This window comes from Indicator indicator, chromosome 27, assembly GCF_027791375.1.
Source record: "Indicator indicator isolate 239-I01 chromosome 27, UM_Iind_1.1, whole genome shotgun sequence".
NCBI classification, from domain to species: Eukaryota; Metazoa; Chordata; class Aves; order Piciformes; family Indicatoridae; genus Indicator; species Indicator indicator.
Window position 1 is genome coordinate 9,379,076 of NC_072036.1, and position 22,938 is coordinate 9,402,013.

The 22,938-nt window shown below is 43.6% G+C and overlaps 1 protein-coding gene across 1 annotated transcript; it reads right to left on the reverse strand.

Moving 5' to 3' along the window:
* Positions 1-1,532: 1,532 nt before the first annotated feature.
* On the reverse strand, positions 1,533-9,116 carry CCN6 (cellular communication network factor 6). The gene is made up of 5 exons (XM_054393027.1): positions 9,066-9,116; positions 5,402-5,678; positions 4,705-4,947; positions 2,460-2,653; positions 1,533-1,814 (listed from the first exon to the last, which is right to left on the reverse strand). The coding sequence occupies exons 1-5, from the start codon at positions 9,114-9,116 to the stop codon at positions 1,533-1,535; spliced, it is 1,047 nt and encodes a 348-aa protein (XP_054249002.1).
* Positions 9,117-22,938: the final 13,822 nt, after the last annotated feature.

The following is a 22,938-nucleotide window of genomic DNA, read 5'->3' on the forward strand; positions in this document are numbered from 1 at the left end:
GTGGTTCCAAAGGAAGACTGGGACAGCAGCTTCCTCAGCTCTGAGAGGTGTCATATTAAGTGACAGGCCCAGCCTGTCAGAAAGATTTCCAGGTACCTTATGGTGGCTATCAGTAAGAGCAATCTATCTAACTGTAAATTGACATGCAATGTGCTGTCAAGAGAAGAAAGGGAGGTTGTAGCAGCCAAAAGTGTCATTTCTTTCTTAGTCTTTGAGCTGACAATAATCTAAAGGCAGGCTTTGCTTCAAAGAAGGGTCATTGTTGCTAGCTTTGTTTTTTAACAAGCAACTATGAAGAGGAGAAAAGCCCACAGTTTTCAAAGAGGAAAGCAAGGCTCTAATGAAACTGGTTTCTTAAGTTCTGCAGAATAGCCATTTCAGAATACTCTAAGCTGTGCTCACAGACTTAATATTTTTGCTTCTATGTTGTACTTAGCTGTCCTGGAGCATTCTGAGTTTATATCAACATTGGCAATATCAGAAAATTCAACCAAATTTTGTTTTGAGTATTATACTTGGAGCATTAATTAACATTTTAATGATTCATGTCTGTGAATGCTGAGTTACATTGGGTAATGCACTTAAAATGAAGTGATAATGGCTGTTTGGAGAACAAAGTTCATATGCTTAAAAGAATGCAAGTAAAAGAGGAAGTTTAGTATTTATAATTACCAGGGTAAGAAGAGTTTTATATTACAGTAAGAACTTTTACAAAATAGAATGTACAGCTATTTCCAGATCCTTGCCAGTCTTAGGACAGCAAGAGCAGTGAACTGTTACAAACCAGAATGGATCAATACAATGATTTCTTAAAGCTTTAAATCCTTCTAGCAGAGCTGCAGTTGAGGATACAAGTAAGTACAATTTTCAGTGTACAAGTCCAGAAGTATTTGATAAAACATTGTGGTAACATTTGGTGAGCATTTTTTTTAAGAAGGCAGCCTTAAAATAATCATCTTCTTGAAATGTTCCATCTCTTACCTGCAGCTGCCCACCTATCTCTTCCTTTACAAGTGCATTGTTTATATTCACACTAGAGAAAGATTATCTGCTGCAAAAAGCAATCTGAGCTGAAAATGGACTTCTGTCTGAAACAACATTGGTGCAGACACATAGCAGGTGTTGGTTAATTAATCTATAACTCTTGTTAATCAAGAATTATAGATTAAATATTGCAGGGTCTTTTTCTTTTTTTTTTTTTTTCTAGTAGGTTAGCCATGTCTTTGTGGGCAACAACTTGTTACAGTGGGGTACAAAGCTGTTTTGCTATGCTTTGTTGGATTACTAGAAGTTCTTGTTTTGACAATACTCATGTTACATACTCTCAAGAACATATTTCCACATGTTAAACCAATTCCAGGTTAGAAAATGCACTCTTACTTCCATTTCCCAGATGCTTTTTAAAAAAACTGAATGCTGCTCACATATGTAGTTTTACCATAAACATTGCTGTGGCAGGAGGTTGTGGTAGCTCTTCAGGGTGTGAGTGTGCTCCTGCACCCTCAGTATGTTACAGTCAATGGTGTCACTTGTTATAAAACTTTGAGTTCAGAAAATATATCTCCAGGAGCACTGCAAATCCTTTGACATACACATGATGTTATCCACATCAGTTTCCACTTAAAGGAGCCCTCATTGGGACACTCAAACTGTACAGTGATCATTTTGGACTTGTTAGGTATGCAGCACCTCTTGTCTGAGCACACCCCACAGAAAGTTAGTTTGTAGCTTTGAGTAGTTGAGCATCCAGAAAAAAGTAGTTTCTCTGCTGTAGGAAGCTGGAATGTTGGTTGACATGTTTTTCCTTTTGGAATCTTTAATATAAAGAAACAAAGGCAGAGTTTTTACACATTTATGAAAATACTGCAACAGTTGCATAGAAATATCCTGAAAACTAGTCCTGAAAATCATCTTATTTTTCTTTGTCAGTCAAGAACTAGAAAGTATTTTCTGAGTGACAGCACCAGCACAGCACAGCAGTAGTATTTCAGGACATCACATTGTGTTGTTTGAAATTACACAGCCCATAGACTCTTTGGGTGGGAAAAGACCTCTGAGATCATCAAGTCCAACCATCAACCCAACACAACACCACCATGGCCACTAAACCATGTCCCCAAGTGTCATGTCCACACATTTCTTGAACACCTTCAGGGATGGTGACTCCACCACCTCCCTGGGCAGCCTGTTCCAATGCATAACTGCTCTTGCAAGAAATAAAGTGTTCCTCATGTCCAACCTAAACCTTCCCTGGCACAATTTCAGGCCATTTCCTCTCATTCTATCACCTGACACTAGCTGTGGTTTACTAATGAAACCTGTAAAAAACACAGAAGAATTAGTTTAATATCCTTAAAAAAACAAAAACAGAAATCGTTTTATATTAGTGGGTGCAAATTTTCCCATTGCTTCCAATATTTTCATCTTCTATTAGGAACTATTTTTCTTGTAGAGAATACCTTTATTGCCTTCAGTACATTGGTCAGACAGGGCTGGATGAAGCACAATCTCTTTTCCTTTTTCATTTCACATTTTCTGTTTTCGTTGGTCACTCTGCTGGATATGCCAATGCCACAGGTCCTGGAACAGGGTGTCCAGGGAGTTGCCTGTACTAGGCACTTTTGCTTCAAAACTAGAGGTAAGCTTCTGTAAGCTAAGACAGCAATATATTATTTATGCAGCAGAACAGCCCCCAAAGGATTAACTGAACATAAAAGGATAAGCATTTGATTTCTGCTCATGAAGGTGCTTTTGTTGGTAAATCTAAAAGTGGCCCAGGAGCAAAGTTAAACTTGACTGACACTGGGTGCTCAGAGCCTAGCGAGCACTAGGAAACTGCATGTATTGCTTGACCCTTTGGTTCAGTGTACTGGAAATGTTTCATGGAGAGAGACAGTCAATGATTTATTATGAAATGTCCAGAATGGAAGAGATTGAAAATCATTTAAGGCCAAGCATAGCTTGAAAAAGGATGCTGAAAACATTAATGTTGGTTTCTTTGTAGATACTGTGAAAGCTTTTGGCTTTGTGTTGAGGAGGAAAATTCTCCAGTCACTTCTAGGTGTCACCCAGATTTGTGCTGAATTAGGTGAAATATGCTTTAAAAAGGAAACAAAATTGTAGTGCAGAAGTTCATGGTGAAGCTCTGCAAAAAACCCTGACTCTGTTTGAATCTGTGCATTCAGGTAAGAGCACAGACAAAATTACAAGGACAGCTGGAAAGCAGGCAGCAATTTAAAGATGTCATTGCAGCAAGTAGATTAAAAGCCTGTCACAGATCTGCAACAAATAAAGGGAAGTGAAATGGTCATTTATACTTGGTACATTTTTAAAGTATGACCTAGGTATATCACTGGGTCCATGAACTGGGTAAATATTGCAAGGAAAGCCAGAAAACAAAGCAAGAGCAGGAAAGGGAAACTTGGAATTCATTGCCCACACTAACAGGGGGCTGAAAAAAAAAGAAGACTTTTCAAAATAGGCATTGAGCCATTCCTGGAATTCATGGCTAAGCTGATAGGATGCTTCTGCTGCATGGGGAAAGGGAACAAAACACTTTGAAACAAAAATTTCAAGGTGCTTTTCTTGGGAGGGTTTTTTGTCACCTGAAGAACAGCATCTTTCAGCATGTAGAGCCACACAGGGACAGGCTCTTGGGTCCCTGACCCACGTCAGGAAGGAAGGGAGCTCTGCAAGCTGGATATCTTGGAGTTAGGTTGCACAACTGATTCAAGGTCCTGAATGAATGTGGTGAGGTGCAGTGCTGCAGTCAGTGAAGGAGCTACTGAAGGCTACATGTCAGCTTTGGGGTTCACTGAAGCTCCATGAAGTAAATGTCTCGATGCTGTTCTCCAGGTATCCAAAATACAGCTTCCCCCATGATGATTATGATTCAGGCCATACTTTCCCCACAATTCAGGCTGCCACCAGATCAATGGCTCAGCATTCTGGTACTCACATTAGCTGTAATGAAGGTGAGTTTCAGCAGGGAAACTTGCAGAGGAAAGGAGACAGCACAAGCACAGGCAGCTGTGGCCAGGGAAGGGCCAGGATAGCTGCTTCTGGCAATGGTGCTTTCTTAAAGTGAAAAAGTACAACTGTTAGCAGAGTCAGCAAGAGGTTACTGAGTGTATCAACTGACCCTGGCAGAACTGCATGGACAAACTTGTGTGTGCTTTTGGACAGACTGAATAGAGGAGAAATGGGGACAGCATTGTCCTTGCAGTGACCTGGAATTTTGTGATTCAGGAAAGCCACTAAGGCAATTCTTACCACTTTATGCTTTCTATTGAAGGAAGAGGCCTGCAGCATGTTGATGTATGCATGTGAAAACCAAGACTCCCCACCAGCACAAAGCAGGAGAAAGTGAGACAGCTCCCAGGCTGCCAAATGGCTGTCCACCAGCAGCCCTAATTGGTCTGATCTGATGAGCAGTAAACCTCTGCAGAAAGAAGGGTTGAAGGTAGCTTTGACCAATTCCCTGGTGGCAGAAGCCAGATGGATTTTTGCTTTTCATACTCATCAGGTTTAGAGAAAAGAGTCTGTGACCTATGACTAAGAGGGGTAATTGGGGCAGAGCAGTCACCCTAGCACTGGCCTTCAGCAAGAACTGAGAAACTGCCAGTGCTGGCTGCTGGAGCAAGGGACACTGGCTGCAGCAAGCCTGATGCACACACAAAAGTTTACCAGCATAGGCAGGCACACCTGGCATCAGTCTGTAGTTTGTTGATTGAAGCTGCTTCTGCTGTCCTGGGCCACAGATGGATTGTCCAGGCTTCTTTCTGCCCGGGAGCCTGACGCAGGGACTCGCTGCTAATCTTGGTGTGAACACAGGTGTGCATCCAATTGCACCACTGATACACAGGCACTTATAGAGGGGGTTAGGTTGGAAGGTCTGCCCGTTAAGATAATAAACTCCACTGAGCTCACAGCCTACGGCTACCAGATCTGCAAATGGCAAACAACAGTTACTAGCATGGGAGGAGCACAAGGTTCCTGCTTACAGAGTGCTGAAGAGCAATCAGCCTGTACTGCACCCACAGCTCCAGCCCAGGCACAGATTTTTTTTTTTTATATATTATAATATAAAATATAAACTATTATAATAATAATAGTAATAATAATTTAAAGTCAGGACTTCAAATGAGCCATCAAGGGGTCTGTGAACAACAAGCTGGTGCGCAGTGAACTGGTTTCACCAGCACACACACAGGTAAGCTTAAAGACAGCCCCAGCCCTGCCCTCAGATTCTCTGGATGAGCATTGGAAGGACTAAATGAGGATCAGCTGCCTAGCATAGAGCTGTGCAGAACATCAGGAAGCAGAGCTTTCCCCTCAAGCCGTTCACCTGTGTGTCCCACCCTCCTGGATGTCAAGAAGGGAGGGTGAAAGAGGAACTTACATGCACACACGCCTGTTTCATACCTAGGCTCATCTTCTGAGTAGTTGCAGTAGAGCCCTTTGTGGGGATCACAGATGTCAGCTTCATTGCAGGTCTCTCCTGCCTGCTTGGCACAGACCTTGCAGCAGCCACAACCATCCTTCACCAAGCTGATCCCAGGGGTGCAGGTTGGCACCGGTGGGCATCTGCATGGCCAGTGACAAACCTCCTTGCGCTGGTGGACTTCACTGGTCCCTGAAGGTTTTTCTCCAGGCTTCTTTAGTGGGCTGTGGGAGAACTTACACACAGTGGGATATTTTGAGAGCTGAATGCTTTGTGTGGAGCTGGGATAGCATAAAATGATGTTGGGATGCAAAGAACTGTGAAGTTGCAGGAAGATGCTTAACATTTCTCATCTCACAGGATCCAAAAAGTGAGAGGCTCTGAGGTTTAGGTAGGAGACAGAAGACTGATTTCATCAGTCACTGTCAAGCCCTGAGGTGTCGTCCCAGCAATGAGCCTGGGTTGCTGTTTGTATGAAACACATGCATGGGTCTTTCCTTTGCCTTCAATAGGACAAAACCTGTAGTCGAGCTAAAGTAGGAGAACAGTGTTTTAAAGTAAACAGTACATTTATTTTAAGTATTCCTCCCACAAACCTCCTATCAGATTAATTAGTTTGTGATTCCCCACATTGTTTCATAGCCAGCCACTGCCCTGTGTGCCACTTCTGATGGCAAAAGTGTTTCAAAAATAATAAACCTTTTGAGTGCTACTTTTTGCTCCAAAATTTGAGTAGTTGCTTGGGAAGGAGCAGTCCAGTGTTCACAAATTCTCTTGTGCTGGACACAAAGTTCAAATCCTAATAAGGGAGGTTAGTAGTTGCACTGAGCTTAGTAGGTCATCTCCTAAGATCTCACTCACTCTTTGCTTGAGTGAGCACTGAATCCAGGGCTTACAGGGCAGATGTATCTTTAAAAGAGATTTCTGTCAGCAGTAAGAAGTTAAGATCCAGACAAAATTTCCTGGTTTCCACATTCTGTCTTGGAATCCATGTCTTTTTTAGTATCATTTTCTGGTATTATTATTATTATTATTATTATTATTATTATTATTATTATTATTATTATTATTATTATTATTAAAAAGAAATGTTAAGAATCTCTTGCTGGGTTTATTTTTCTGTGGCATGGAGGAAAGATTAAGTCAGCAGAGAGTGTGGAAGGATCTCTCTGAGATAGCTGTGTTCTCTCTGAGATAGCTGTGTTCTATCAGCTTTTCTGCAGAAGTACATCTAAAAGAGAACAGTTTAGATCTTAGCTTTAAGTCTTTGCCTGTTGCTGATTTCAGCAGCAATGCTGATGGTGATAGGGCTGTTGGTCATGGATGACTGGACCCATAGTTAAGTGGGGGCACACACAGCACTTGGCCACTAGCACAATGTAAGGCTTGGGAGCTGAGCTCATCGAGCAACTCTGGCTGCCCAAAGAGCAAGAGAGGCAGACGAGATCCAGCCCTTCATCAGGTGCCAATATCACCATCTAGCCTGGCAGGAACAAATGAAAATGTCACCTGTGTTTTTTTTCTGGGCACATGAGGCTTCAACTCTCAGTTTCTCTCTGTTCTACTGAACCTCAGGGCTCTGCTGATGTAGAAACCACCTCCAGCAGAGACACTAAAGAAGAGCGAGGAAGGGGCCATTTGGCTGCGTTTCCTTTCAGTTCAGCTTTCAAATGGGAAGTATCTGCAGAATTCAGCATTTCATGTATCATATCCCACAAATGCTCTCACAGCTTAATTGAGCTGGCCTAATTGCATGCATCAGTAAATGACCTTTTAAAAGGCTTTTTTCTGCCACTAATTTCCATTTTTCATGGTCATTTACAACTCTACTTGCGATATCTTAATCCACAGCGACTAATGAAGCTCCAAAATAGCAGCTTTCAAGTTCTTTTGGCTGAATGATTTTTAAGATACATATTAATTCACAGAGGCAATTCATATAATGAATGGCTATTAAATGATGTCATGTGGTACTCCATGCAGCACGCTAAAGACAGTCTCATAAAAGTGTTATTTTGTTGATCATTTGCTCGTAAAAGATTTCTTCTAATTCTTTTTTACCTAAATCCAGCAATATTATAGAAACAACTAACTTAAGCCGACTTTTTTTGACAGCTAAGCCTTTCCTGTAAGCCATAATGGTCATTTATTCCATGTGCCATTGGAGTGCAAGCCTTCTTAAAGGCTTGTGCCAGAAACAAGACACACAGGTATTCCCATACATTTAGCAGCATTCAAGACTGTATGGTTGCTTCAGAAATCACTTTCCTGTTGCTTTTCTCTTTTTTTTTTTTTCTTTTTAAGCAGAGAATTACTAGGAATTTGGCCACATGCCAGTTATATAAGGTTATTTGGCTTAAATCAGAGTGCATTTCAAAATGGATATGTGTGGTAGGAAACAATTTGTGTGCTTTGATCAGTATAATTTATATTACAGATGAAAATATGCTTTAAACCTACAGAATTCTACCTAAGCAAGTGGGGTTTCTCTTCTTTCTTTCTTAAGGGAAAGATGTCAGCTGAGAAGTGTGAGACTACAAAGTTTCCCAGCAAGGAAAACACCATTAGGCAAATATCTGACAGTTGTATATATTGAATATTTCTATTATGTAGTATTATAGAGCAGAATATTATGTATATCTGTATGTATAACTAGTTGTAGAATTACTGAGAAGCTCAGTCTACCTGAAAAGCCCTCCAAAATCTGTTTAATTTCAACAAAAATGTAAATTTTGCTTGTAAAGTTTACAGGCCAAATATTTTCCTGTGAATTTCTTCCCAGAGTTTCTATACCAAAGCCATCCACACCACACAAGCCCACTGCATATTTTTCCTGATCCTATGGGCAGATCAGAAAATGAGACCATTGTGTAGCAGCCCTTCATGTGGTAGTGTTTGTTTTCTTATGTTTTAGAGATTGAATAAGGTCTGCATGGGCATAACTAAGCAAACAGCAAAAGCAGGCAATGTCCTATCACTAATGTTCAGTTATCTTAGTTTGGCTTTTAGCATGCAGCAAGTTAGCAGAGGGAGGCAGCCCTTTGAAAATCCTCCTCTTGGTGGTGAAGAAAATAACGCAGTGTGTGCACATCCAGCAGATTTTCAGTATGCAGTAAGTAAATCATGAAATTGGCCTTTCACACAAATACCTGCAGCAAAAGCTATCACCTAAAATGTTCTCATGAGAGATAAAGCATAACACAGCCCTTTCTCACTTGTAAAACTAGCCTGAAGCCAGCACTGTGCGTCTATAACATACAAATACACGGAACATGAGCATGGACAAGATGTTTACTCTCGTACTACATCAGATAACCATTTGTGCTTATATTTAATCTTTTTTTTTTTTAAAGTCACTGACAATTTAAGCTTCCCTAACACTTTTTTTTTTCCCCTAATGAATCATATTAATGTACACATTAATGGAAAACCAAAAACAAAATCAAAACTGATGAAGCAAATAAGCTGCAAATTAAATTTACTCAGTAGTGGGGAACAGCTCCGTGTTCTCTACAAGGCATTGGCTTCTCTGCAATTTATTTTGGCAGTAAGCAAATCCAAACTCCAACCTGGGACAGAGTGAAGAAGGGAGAAATCTTTTTCTTCTGTTTAATGAACTTACCTGTTGTGTACAAGGGAAGATGAAGATGGTGGGGAAAAGGAGCCACCGCATGTTCCCGCACATTCAGAAGTGGAGCTGGTAGATAGGGAGCAGGCTGAGCTGTGTCAGAGGAAGCACTGAACACAAAGCTCTCCTCTGTCTCCCCTGCCAACCCTACTTTCCCCAGCACATGCACGAACACATACACACATTCACACTTGAAATTCTCCACTTCATGCAGAACCAGCTTCACGCTGAAATTTCCAACTTTTCCTCTCTGCCCAGCGCTAGAACACAAATTTTCACACCCTGCTTGATCCCATCCAGCTGCTTCAGCAGATTCCGCCCGATTTAATTGAGGTCGGGTGGGATGACATCTGATTCTTGAAATCTTGCTGCTGGAAATAACAGTGTTATTTTTAACTTAGGTCCATATTAGGGGATTTTCTGAAATCTGGAGACAAGTGTGATTTCTGAGAGAGAGCAAGCAGAGCATCTCTGCCTTTTGCCAGGTATTGTGCTTGGCAGATCTGCAACATAAAAATTAACACTGTCAGTACCTGGTCTCTAAACAGGGAAAGAAATGCTGCTGATGGCAGTAGATGTACTGCCCTGCTTCTTTCCATGGAATGCTAATGGGGAAACCCAAACTGTCCTTTGACCTGAAGTCTGCACCTTGTGTTGCTGCCATGCCACCCCTCTCAAACACAAGACTGTTCAAATATCCAAACTACCTCCTCCTTAATACTTCCAAGGTGATGTATCTGATTGTTAGGCTAACTCTTCAGGATAAGAGCCTGTTATTGGTGGTGTCCTGGTGAATGCTTCTCTGTTGAATTTGTCCTTGCTTGGTCACCTCCTGTGAAGTCCAAGAGTTACTATGGAGCTGTCACGCAGCAGCTGTGTGTGGACAGGTGGTGAAAGGAAATGGAATCAAATCCAGTGCAAGCAATCCTGTGGTGTTCCCTGACTCTGAGCACCACATGCCCTCTGCAGTTGCAAATGAATCCTCAACTGCCCTTCAAACTCTCAGCATTAAGCTGTAAATCACTGAAAAACTACTTCTTTAGCACGACCATTTTGTCACATAATTCAACATAAAGTCCAAACAATGCCTAGATATCAAGTGGGTGTTGCAGATCATTTCAGTGGTGTTGCTCTGAGTACATGAGAGTGCAAACCAAAGCTGGCCCAAGCCTCATGTTTCTCATTAAATTCTTATGAACATAGCATCCAAATTCTCCAAACCTTCCTCTGTATGCTTTCAAAACACAGCTTGTTTCACAGGATCCGAGGATAGCTGAGGTTGGAAGAGACCCAAGATGTCTCTAGCTGAACCGGTGTTCAGGCAGGGTCAGCATCAAGATCAGGCCAGGTTACTCAGGGCTCTGTCTATTTGAGCTTGGAAAACCTCCAAGGGTGGAGACTGACAAACCTCTCCTGTCTGCCTTTCAGAGTGACAGTAATGAGCAGTGCAGGCTGTCTCAGGAGATCCTTGGTACAGTTTTCTCCTGCAGACTCAAAGACAACCCTTTCACTTTCCAGCCTAGAAGAAGTGAGGAAGGTCAGAGGACTAGAACATCCACTCTCCTCCTCCTCCTAGGGCTTCAAGGGAGTACACAGCATTCATTTGAAATGTATTGTTCCTCTTCTTATCACAGAATTAAAGCATGTGGCCAGTGCAGGGCTGGGAATGCTCTACATGAACTGGTGACTGGTCTGTAGTGGATAATGGTGTCGGAAAACAGAAGAGAGATGCTCCTGTAGGGAAGCCATTTGTTTTGTATGATGCATTTTATTGGAATCACCTGGAGAGTACAACATCTTCAGGATCAGTGAGACTTTGAAAATGGGGTTTGTGTATAATTAAGATGATTGATTGTGAGGGATTGGAGGAAGATTAATCCCTGAGGAAGACATTCTATGGTATAACACATTAAAATGTGATTTTACATGGCTGGATGGTTGCCCACATGTGCAAGGCAACCAGCATGTTTCTCCAGCTCCAGAGCAGCCTGCTGCTAGGAGCAGCACTCCTACTAGTAAGACTCAGCTCCCCAAAGCCTTCAGTGTGCCTTCAGTGCCTCTCTCCAACAAATGCATTACCTGAGACTGTCTGGAGCTAGCAGTACCTGCAGTACTGAACCTTGAGTGTATTTAATAAGACCTCAAAGACAGCAGTGCTAACTCTTTGCATGCATAATAAACCAGTGCTCTGAGTTAGGATTAGAGGCTGTCTCTCTGCCAGTATTGGCTCTGAACTAAACAAATGGGGGCTGTGTGCCTTTTCCCTCTCCTGCAGATCCTTAGTGATTCCCCACAACTTAAAAATTAATGTTCTTAATGCCATGTCCAGACTCAGCAATAGTTTGTCTGTATGCAGCCTTCTTGCCAAATCTCCCTTGCAGATTTGATTATATGAAGCATCATTTATTTCCTGAACCAAACCTGCTCTGCTCTCTGGTGCCATTCTGATACCATCCTGGGCAGAAATGTGATTTGGTTTTATATTCAGTGATCTCTAGGTACTGTACACAATGGTGATGAAAAATCATCTTCCTGTCTGTGAAATATGCCATGCAAATCCATTGTCTTGAGAAGATGGAAACACATGGGGTATGAAGCCATAAATTAATATAACTATGCAGTCTAACAGGATCCCCTGTCTTAGACAAAATGCCAGAAATATTCATTATTGATACCTGTTATAAGTTAGGATTTTCAATACTCTCTGCTGGGTTTGGTGGAGTTATTGTGACAAAATCCAGCAAAGCCAGGGTTGAGTTTGGTTATTTCTAATAACTGGGTGTCAGTGAGAGAGACACACCAGAACTGGGGGCTCATCTTTTGCCAGGAAGATTTTAACATGTTGTCCTGCTCTGTCACTCTTTGTGCTTGGCTGTTACAAAGAGTCTATTTCAGTCAGTCAAGCCTGCTGTCTGTGTCTCTTTGCTCAATAGAATTAACAGATGAGTAAAAAGAGAGAGGCACTGCCCTTGGCTCACCCTGTCTCACATGCTGTTTGCTCACTTGGGCTGTGCAAAGAAGCTGCCTTCTTCAAAACCACCACGTTCCAAAAACACCAACTGACTTCCCCAGGAGGTGTGCTTGCTGTTGACAGCAGCTTGGCCACACTGAGGCACAGACATCTCCCTGCTGGAAGTGGCAGAATTTGCTCCTGGGCAGCATGGTATGTCTCAGGCTCTAGGCTTAGCCATGCTCAAATATTGTGTGAAGTTCTTTCCCAGTTGGGGCACTGGGGCTGGGCAGTCTGATGGTCTTTTCAAGGGAGCCAACCATCTACCACCACCAAACTCTTGTGAGGTGCCTCCCTTCTCAACTTGTCAGCTTCTCAGCTTTTGTACCTTTGGGCCACTTTTACTTCTCTTCAAATTGTCTTTCAGATGAGCTGCACTCAAAAAGGCTCTGGTACCCCTCCTCCTGAAGCACCACCAATAACAGCACATTCCTCCATGCAGTTGAGAAACAAACTTCTCCCAAGAGACCAAGAATATTGCCCATGGAACAGAAACCTGTCGTGTCCTTCATAGCCACTTCAGCAAGGCTGAGTGCACCACTGGGATCACTGCCAGGGGAGTAGAAATGCTTCATGGAAGGGCAGCTATGACAGGTTACCTGCAGCATGCTGTTCCTGTTTCAGCTGCTGTCTACTCCCAAACTGATTTATAAAGCTTCTCAGAGCCATAACATGCTGCCTGATTTATGGTGATATTTACACACTGATTTAAGATGTCTAGGTCCCATTTTCAAAACTGACTTATGCAGGTACTTGTCTGTATCCTATTTTCTTCTAAGAGACCTTAAAGACAGAGAGGATGCCATAAAGTGCCTGTATCCCTGAGAATGCACCTCTGAAATATTTCATCTTTCCATGACCATCAGCTACATGAAACAAGAAAATCTCAGAATTGTTTATGCTGAATATTCACCAACAAAGAGAGGCTGAGCTGTGATTTTTCTTGTTAGCAGATCATTTTTAAATGCCTGTATGTGGGGAAGAGGATAATCCTGCACTCCCCCCAGCTCTGCGGGGCAGGCTCTGTGCAATCGATCCAGAGAGGCACTAATTCTAAAATACAGGCCAGAAAGAGTGAATGCAGAGAAAAGAATAAAAGTGAAGACAAACTGAGGAGCCACCAAGCAAGGCAAAGCAGTGTAACTGCACTGAGCCAAGCTATTACATGCTGCAACTGGCCAGTTGTGCATACAGTGCAGCAGCTCTGCTTTCCCTTTTGGATCTGATGCCAAATTCACTGTGACAGAATAAACTCAGATCAGTCTGAATCACATTTGCAAAGCAGCTTTTCTCCTCCCAGCCCAGCTCTGTGGGCACCCTCACACCAGCAGCTCCCTCCTCTCCCACCTTCCTGCCCCTGGGGCTGGCCAGCAGAGCAGGAGCCAGCTGCTCCTTAGGGATAAGCACCGTCAGGATAAATATTTGAGCACGGTGGCTGGTCCTGCAGTCAGGACACACAGGCTCATACAGTTCTCAAAGGCTTTCCATTGTTAGTTATAGGAGAAACTAGTGAAGCAGCTTCCCAAACTCCTGGGCTGTGTACACATGCAGTTTGTGTGCCAGCTAAAAAACATTCCTGATGGAAATTAAAATAAGGTTCCGGCCAACGTCCTACCCAAAATTTCCTTGAGGGGAGGGCATGGGAAAGACACAGAAAAAGAGTTGTCTTTTTTTTCCCAAACCACCACTTGGGGAGGGGGTTATTTTTCTTTTTATTTATTTCATTCACATTATAGACCTTATTAGCCCTCTAAAAAGCCAGCCCACCCAAATACCAGTGTATTCCCGCTGCTGTCTCTAGATTTATTTTGGCACAAAGTCATCCAAGAGAGATAAATGCAGCTCTTCAGTCTATATGAAGAGTATTTGGTGCTCTCTACAGACCTAGAGACACCCATGAACTGTAGGGCACTGGCTGGATCTGGTGCCCATTGTGCTGGCCAAGTGTCATTTTTCATGCCTACAGCAGAATTCCCAGTAAATCCTCGTTGGAAAAGAGAACAATCACCTTCATTGCACAACTGTGTCCGTATACTTTATCCCAATGTAGCCAAGTAAGATGTCCAGCACCAAGAGGCACAGAGATGGCAGGCAGGGGCCAGCTGGTGGATTGCTCAGAGCTCATTTACGTGTGGATGGAAGGAGGAGACAGGAAAAAAGCAGAAAGGGGTTAAGGCAGAAATCTCCTTTGTGAATGGTTGTGCCTCGCTCGTTCGTGTCTGATCCAGAGAAGCCCACGGGAGACTTCAAACATAAACAAGTGAATAATGTGTCTGAGGTCCAGTATCATTTTCCAGAAAGGATTATTTCATTTTCATTTTCTATAAATGAGTCATGAACTACTGATGGCTACAAAAGTCTTCCTGTTGCTCCTGTGAAAGTTTGGTCTTGGAGATGTTACCCTTTTTCTTTTCTCTTTTTTTTTTTTTTCCCACATTAAAATTCTGGCTACTCATGCCCTGGGAACTGTGCTGCTAACTGCTGGGGAGACAGTGCAGTGGCAGAAAGCAAAATTTAAATGAGAAAGTGGGGGAAAACAGAAGGTTTAGTGGTGCTGCAGCCTGACCCTTCACAGGGACAGTTCCATCTCAAGCAAGAGAAATTATTATGAGACAAAAATATTTATCAGAGAATGAACCATAAAAAAATATATGGTAGGAAGAGGCAGGTCTCTGTCTTTTAGGACTGAAATTCCACTGGATGTCCTCTAGTGGGGACAGCTACATGTCAGCTAGGAACACTTCTTGTCTCTGGAGAAAAACAGGTCCTTCCCTTGAGCAGTTTGTTTCTTCTAATGGACACTTCATCCTCAGGAGGAGATGAATCACATCCTTGAAGTACCTCTGTATCTTTTTCTCTCTGGTGACCATGCAGGGAGCTTGGGATAACATCAGATCAGAGAAGTATTCCTTTGATGTCTGGACATCTCTCTGGCAGAACCACTTGAACAAAACACAGAGAATGATGCCCAAAGCTCAGGTGACCTAGTGCAATGTGAAATTTGATTCTTAAATTTCCTCAGATGATTTGTCAGTCCTTTCTGGCTTTGCTCTCTCTGTTTCTGGAGCTGGCAACACAGCAGAGACATGGGCATGGTGGAACCTGACAGAGGGTTAGCATAGGCAGTCATGGGCAGCCCATGGCCTGGATGAACTTGAGAAGTGCTTTTGGGTCCTTGCTCTGTGTGAGAGGTAATGGGAGGGGATGCCCCTTTGACATCAAGTCACAGGAGAAATCAGCCACAGCTGTGCCCAGCACAACACCCACCAGCAGCTCCTTCTTCTTTCAACATCAAGAAGGCTTCAATAATAAAATGAAATTAAAAAATGAAATGAAAAAAAAGGAGAGAGAGACTTAACAGGGAGCCTCTGAGGATAGAGAATAAGCTCATTGCCATCATTCTCATTCAAGCCTCTGATGATTTGGGCTATACTCACATTACTCATTCACTCTGAGCAGAAGAAAGGAGCACTCTGGCTTCTGTTCTTGTGTACTTAAGTTACATTCAACACAGAAGAAGCCCCAAGTGGTTTGTGTGAGACCCAGGTAAAGTCAGTTAAAATGGCAAGTGAATCTTTTTTCTTATGAAAGTATGAAAGTCAGGGTTTAGAAATTGCTTATTCAAGATGCTCTTGCAACTGCAGACAATGGCAGAAGATGTTCCCTGAGGTACACTGTTGGCAAGAGGATTTTCAGAACAATTGGTGTATTTCACAATGGGGAGCTTGCAATAGTTTAGTCCAGTTTCACACCACAACTCTTCCTGCTGTGTGAAAACACAGGCAAATTTCCTCTCTGAAAGCCAGCAGGCAGCTGAAAGAAGCCACTGCAGGTAATGCTGCAGGTTTTCTGTACCATAACAGAAGCCAAAGGAAAAAGCTCAGATCTAGTCTGAAGAGGTTTTCCCAACCCCCAGAAGTTCTTCCCCACAACAGACTCACATAAAACCTCTCGGGGAACTTGGTTCTGCCCCAGCTGCAGCTGAAGCCTGACAAAAATGGTGGAGAATCCAAGCAAAAACGCTTCCCTGAGTCATGTATGTGATCCAAGGCAAGGTCACAGTGTGCTGGGAGACAGCCTGGAGCAAACATGCATGGATGAGTGACATTGTCTGATGCCCAGCCCAAGTTATGACAGTGGTGAGAAGGTGACACTAAATGAACCACAGAACATGCACTCCAGACTTTCACCACAGGCAAATGCACTCTCACAGACATAGCCCAGAGGATGTAACTGTGCTGATATGGAAGGGCAAAGCTCAACTGTCAATTAAAATCTCAGCAAAATCTCACTTGGCATCCACGTTGCTCATACACATGTATGGGCAGCCTGAACTTTGCCTGGCCATGGAAGAAGCTGGAGGGGAGGACAAAAAGATGCACCAGGTCAGGCAGGGTGGTCACACCATCTAAATTAAGCACTGGTGACATATGGATTGTGACACCTCAGCTACATGCACAAGCACAGGGTTTCCAGGTACATTCAAACCATAGGTCCAACCTGAACTTTTCCTCAGTGATGCTGGACCTCCATCTGCTCAAACTCTCCAAGACACAATTGAGGGTCAGTGTGGGTTTGGCACCTTTACCAGGAGCTGGAGTGGAGATATTGATCCAGTTTTGAGGTAAGTGAATTTGGTGGTACAGACAGGAGCCATGCTGCACCTGCTAGCCTCAGGGTCAGGTCTGTTTTATTATAGTAGAGAGACAGTCTTTGGGTCTCAAATGTACCTGATCATTTTCCCGTGTACCTTCTGCTAGCAGGATCTAAAGCAGAGTCTCCTATTATGCATTAAGTTGGGAAATCACTGTGATTACAAATCTCTTTATTGAATCAGTTTTATGGTGGTCTGGCAGTTGCCAACTTTTGTCTTTAAGTGCTCATGACTGATACATGAGTGTCAGTCCTTTGTAGGTCTCCTGGAAATGCCAAGTACACCTTTAAAATCTCTAGCTCTGGTCCTGCAAGCAGAGTTGCCATGGCAGCACAGAAACCTGGCCTGGCAGGAGATCTTTACTTGCCACTCCAAAGGTGACAAACCACTCAGAGCATCTAATGGATACTTCTTTAAATCAAGCTGGGCTTAAAGAAAACCTGCCTTGCCCCCCTCTCTTAAAGCATCAACCTGAGATCTAAAAATCACTGATCATGTAAGAAAAGGGGTAAGCCCATGGTGTGAGAGGCCCACTGGAATCAGAGACCCATGTAAGTCTGCTGTGAAATCAGAGCAAGCCCCCAGCAATGAGGGCACCACCGTGTCACTGTCAGTGGCTGGAGCAGCCCTAGGCACAGCACTGCTGCGGCTCTCCCCTTGCCTTCTGCAGGTGGCTGTCGCTCTGGTGGTTACTGCTATTGAAACTGCCTGGCTTTGTTCTCCTTCATTACTTCCCTTCTGACAGGAGAAATTACTGCACTTGGAGAGTAAACAGCCTTTGTTGCAGGTCTCCTGAATATCAGTGCTGCTATTAAATGTTTAGAAAACCCCCACACAATGCAGGAAAATAAACACTGAACACCAGTTGTTAGTATTTTCGTCATGCCATAGGAGTGCCTCATGTTTGACTGCAATTACAAAGACACCTGAGAGGCTCTGACCCCTGGGTCCTCTGGGCTCAGTTCTTCAAAGAGCAGCTGTGCAGAGGAGCTGTTTGATGTGCACAAATGTTTATGCCTAAGTATTCACAGGGCTGGAGCCTGACCTGACGAGCACAGGAAATTGGAGAAAACAAGAGTAGCAGAGGAGTTCAATCTTCCTTGGGCAAAATCGAAGTTGAGGCACTCAGCAGCATCAAAAGTCAATTATTACCAGTGACTTCTGTGTCTGTGAAACAGAAACACAGGAGCTGTTCTTAAATGCTCAGACAAATTGAGACCTGATGATCCAGAGGGATGCAAACCTCCCTAACTCCAACACTGTTATGTGTCCAGGTGTGCAATGAGGAACACAGGGAAGGACCAAGAGCATCTCTTCTGATTTGTGCCCTGAAACTTGGCCTATAATTTAAAATCTCTCAGGCTCCCACATCCTTATATTCAACCTCACCTAGACCTTTGAGGCAGATACTTCCAGAGCTGGGCACAGAAGCCTCCTGTTGATCTACAGCATTGTTGTCCTCAGTGTATCCAGTCTGGATTTAAGGAATCCTCTGCTCCTGCATAAACAAGGCCAATGCATGTCCCCAGACTGCCTGGATTTGAATTCAACCACTTGACTGACTTGCTTCTTCTCAGTGTGGACATTTTGACTCCTCTCTGAATGCATCCCAGGCTTTTACTGATAGGCCATTAAGGACCTCTCCTATTCATCTTCCCTTGTACAGGCTACAAGACTTGTTTCATCTTCTTCTATACTTGCCTTCTCATCTTCTCATGGTAAGCATTTTAATCTTCTCTTTGTGCTTCAGCTCACAGCTGATCTCTGATGGAGAAAGCTCCTGCCAGTGCAAGTACCAGGTAACAAATCAGTGCTAGTCAAGTGGCTCCCTTTGTCCCAGGCTCTCCCACCCACTGATTCCCACAAGTGACTCCTTGTTCCCAGCAGGGACCATGCATGTTGGCTGCACAACAAAGTAGGAGGCCACTTAAGCTGCAGCTTTTTTTTCCCAAGTGCTGTGTTTTCACTCTGTAAAACCCTCTCTGTCCTTAAAAGGGAGAGGAAAGAAACAGAAACATATCTAAGTCATATTCTCTTTGTTCTTTGTTTATTTTTGCCCCTCCTTTTACTCAGGACACATCAGTAGTTTTGAAGCCCTCAGAAACTGGTCTTGCAACAGCCCATGTGCTTGCATCAGAGAAACTCACTGCCAGTGATTCATACAACCACCACTTCAGGGGTCAAAGCAACACAGCACTCATTGGAAAAACAATAACACAACAAAAAGCTCCTCCAGAATTAGCCACTGCCCCCCGCCGTGACTTCTTGCTGCTTCTCAGCAGCCCAAAGCAGAAATGTCCTGTGGGATGACCCAACTGACTCCATCCCCACTGTTACCCCAGAGAGCCTCAGTACAGGCTGGCCATGGCAAGGCAGCACTGACAAAGGAGCCAGTTACCATTCCCCAGGCCAGGATTATTCATAATTACTGTTTTCAGGTAACTCAGAGGGGAGCAGGAGGAGAGTTTGGGTTGAATTTAGTATTGAGGGAAGAGTATTTGTGTCCTGCCAGGATCTTATACATTACAGAAATAGTTCTTTCTGCAGAGAAGATGAGATATCTGGTGGGGGACAGGAGGGATTCATCCCCATCTCTAGCAGCATGTCCAGTAGATCCAAAATTTCTCACCACTTAGTGTATTAATACCAATTTGGAAATGCCTCTGTTGAGAGGACTAAATTCTGATAATCAGGGAAAAAAGCATGAGAAATGTGAAAGTGCTTTTATTGTGATATTCTTGGACAGCTACAGCTCTGAGAGGCAAGCACTGAAGATTTCTTTTTATAGCAACAAGGGGTCCTAATGGGGACTGAATATTTGGGTCATGATAAGGGGGAGCTCTTGCAAAGAGACTTTTCCAGGCATGATTGCTCTGCATGGTGCCACACATTGAGCATCAGCAGGTAGGAAAGGAAAAAGCAGCACTGGTACACCTGGGTAAATGCTGGCCTTCCCATCTTAAAGCATCATGGTCCAGAGTCAAAGCTCCCAGAGGGATATTTTTGACACTGACCATGAGGCAGGGTCATGCATCACGCAGGCAGCATCAGCACAGCTTGGCTGGGAAGGTTTGCAGGAAGGTTTGCAGGCAGACTGCTGCCTGCCTTGCAGTGAAGGACAGGACAGCTGAGATGGCCACTGCACTCCTGTGCTCCCAGAGGAGGAGAAAACCTTTTAAATGTTTTATTCCTAGGAAAAAGCTCTTTAGCTACTGCCTAAGCTCATGGTGGCTCACACCATCAAGCATGGAGAGTGAAAATGTGTTTTGTACAAGGGTAGTGGGTAGGAATGTGCCAGCTCAGGGTCACCCTTTCTCTGCCTGTCTCCAGCCAGCCTATAACTGTGCTGTACAGAGCTCATTTTAGGTAGAGGCATAGAGCTATAGCACCAGAGGAGAAGCAAGGCAGGTCTGGCACGGGCAGGAGGCAGTGGGCTGGGTATATGGAGTGTGTCCATGACACAAGCCAAGGCTTTAGGCAGCTGCCAGTGGGAAGCAAGCAGCCAGGGCAATTTGTAGAAGAGGAGTATATCTTGATTTAGCAGCTTACTTGGTGCTGTCAGAGGGAAACAGGCAATTATTATACTTGCCCCAGAAACATTTTCAGAAGCTAAGCAAAGAAGAAGGTATAAGCTCCAAATTTGCTGGGAGATAAGAATATTAATAGTGAATGGATGCATCCCAGAGTGGAAATAGGTTACTAAGACACACTGTTCACTGGCCTGTGGCAATCTGGGAAAAGGTAGACAGCAATGTGTTCATTTGGCTAAGAATAGAAACACATAGAATTTAAATGCAGGTCAAACATGCCACTGGAACTACTGTGGCCATTGCTGTGGTTTCAAAAAGAAAAAAAGTTTTGAGGCCTGGGAGATGTTTTATGGTATATGTATGGCACCTATCCATGCTTCCTGCCTTTTGTCCCTCAACCCTTGCTCTTATATCATAGAATTTTTTCAGTGGAAAAAGACCTCTAAGGTCATCAAGTCCCACCATCAACCTAACACCACCATAGCCATTAAACCATGTCCCCAAGTGTCATGTGCACACATTGATTGGACACCTCCAGGGGCAGTGACTCCACCACCTCCCTGGGCAGCCTGTTCCAATGCCTGACCACTCAGACTCTACAAATCCTGAAGAGCCCCATAAACACAACTTCTTTCATCTAACTGCATCAAACTTTGCAGTGCAGATAAAGACCACTCTCTGGCTTTATCAGAGCTGTACAGCCAGTGGTGTTACCCTCTCCTGCACCAGGCAAAGCAAAAGGGACTCTCCTCCATGCATGCCCCCAGGACAGTGCCCAGTATAATTCCCTGGAACACCTAAAACCCCAGGATTCTCTCAGACCTGAGATGGCTCCAGCATTCATTCCTGGTTATCCCTGCAGGTGTTTTAGGTAGGACTGAAAGGCTGGACAGGAGAGGTGTCTGCACATCACAAGTCACACTGAACAGCAAAATGTTGCAGGGAAATACACAATAAGTAAGCCAAATTTCCTCATTTGAGAACCTGTCCAAAATTCAGCCCACGACGTCACTGGGCCAAGGGGTGACCTCTGTTCAAAACGAAGGCACAGCAGCCAGGCTGGATGCCCCAAACACTCTGGGGTAGCAGGACACTAGTTCTCTGCTGGAAAAGGGCAGCAACACTCCACAATTTGCCTGAAAATCTACAAGTTTGGGCCACAGGGCCATGTCTTCTCAGAGCATCACCTGAGTGGTCATAATTTGTCCCCAGCAGAAGGAGCAGTCCCACGTTGACATGCAGGGGACAAAGCACAGCATCCTCCCAACATACTGCCAGACTAATGTGCTCAACAATCATGCCACCAACCTCAAATCTCATACACTTGTCTTGAAAAGCACATGAGTTTGGAAAATGAATCTTTCCTTAAATTATTTTTCTATTCACTTAATCTCTAGACTTGTGGTCCCTGAGGTCATCTCTGCAGCCAAATGGCTGCAAACTTTTCCAAAAATGAAAGCCAAGCTTGTCAAGGAATTGTTTAGTCACCCGAAGGGAGACTTTAAGGGAGAAAAGAAAAGAACACCAAAGATCACAAGACTCCTGATAATATTCTGGACTGGGCATCACACATGATTTGTCATATTGCCTGCAGAGAGAGATGGTTTCAAAATCCTCAGAAATGCTCTCTGGGTTTATGGGAACTCCCAAAGAACTGAGTACTGCATTTCCTTTGTAACTTTTTGTTTTCTTTTTTGTTTGTTTTGTTTTGCTTTGCTTTGCTTTGCTTTGCTTTGTTTTGCTTTGCTTTGCTTTGTTTTGCTTTGTTTTGTTTGGCTTTGTTTTGCTTTGTTATTGTGGTACCTCCACTGCTTAGAGTATTTGTATATTTAACAGGTCAGAATTTGACTGTGTCAAGGAGCATTCCATTTTCTGTCTATCCAGATGGATTCAGCTGGGAAACTGACTCCTATCTTCAGTGTATCCCCCAGTTCACATACACAAAACCCATGAATGTAGTTAGTTGGCTTCTTTTATTGTCCAGCTAGACACACAGGAAACAGAAATAAATGTGAAGCACAACGAGTGTGTGAAATAGGTTAAAAGAGTTTTGTCAGCTTTTCTCCCACACACAGTTCAGTTAAACTGGTTAAAGAAGTAATGCAATCACCTGGTTTACCACCAGTGGGTTAACAGCTGCCTTAATGTGAAAGGGAAGCAGCAAAGAAAATTACTTTGGAAGGTGTCTGTGCTGCCAGTGAGATAGCAGAGGCAAGTAGGTAGAAGTCAGAATTAAATACCCTCTTCTCCAAAGCCTCAGCATATACAAACACATGGCACCAGGCATTAAAAGTGACCCAAGACAGACCTTTCTAAAGCTGTGGAGTTTGTGTGTCTGCCATCACGAGGCCTTTCACACCAAAGGGTACAACACTCCCAAAGTCTTTCTGTGCCCCAACATCTCTATCTCAAGCTGGTGCCATTTCCGTGTAACTTCAATTAAGTCTTGATCCCACCAAGTCTTTTCTCTCTTGCTTCCCCCTAATTTAGTAAATAAGCTTCTTGCAGCACTTGCTAAGCTCCAGACAAATATGCTTTTCAGAAACATGACTGTGAAAGCTTGCAGTTCCTCTTCCACTGCCCAGGATGTGTGTAAGGACACTGTTAATGAGCCCAGCCTTAGCAACTGATTGAAATTCGGATTTTTGTCAAGATATTCTAATTTGCCAATCT

What these genes read in the sequence shown, in the direction of transcription:
- CCN6 (XM_054393027.1), bottom strand. Translation starts at nt 9,116, where the DNA reads ATGCGGTGGCTCCTTTTCCCCACCATCTTCATCTTCCCTTGTACACAA. An exon ending in TGAAACAGGCGTGTGTGCAT is followed by an intron (nt 4,948 to 5,401) that starts GTAAGTTCCTCT and finishes TGCCATTTGCAG; the next exon opens with ATCTGGTAGCCGTAGGCTGT. An exon ending in AAACTACAGACTGATGCCAG is followed by an intron (nt 2,654 to 4,704) that starts GTGTGCCTGCCT and finishes TTGCTGTCTTAG; the next exon opens with CTTACAGAAGCTTACCTCTA.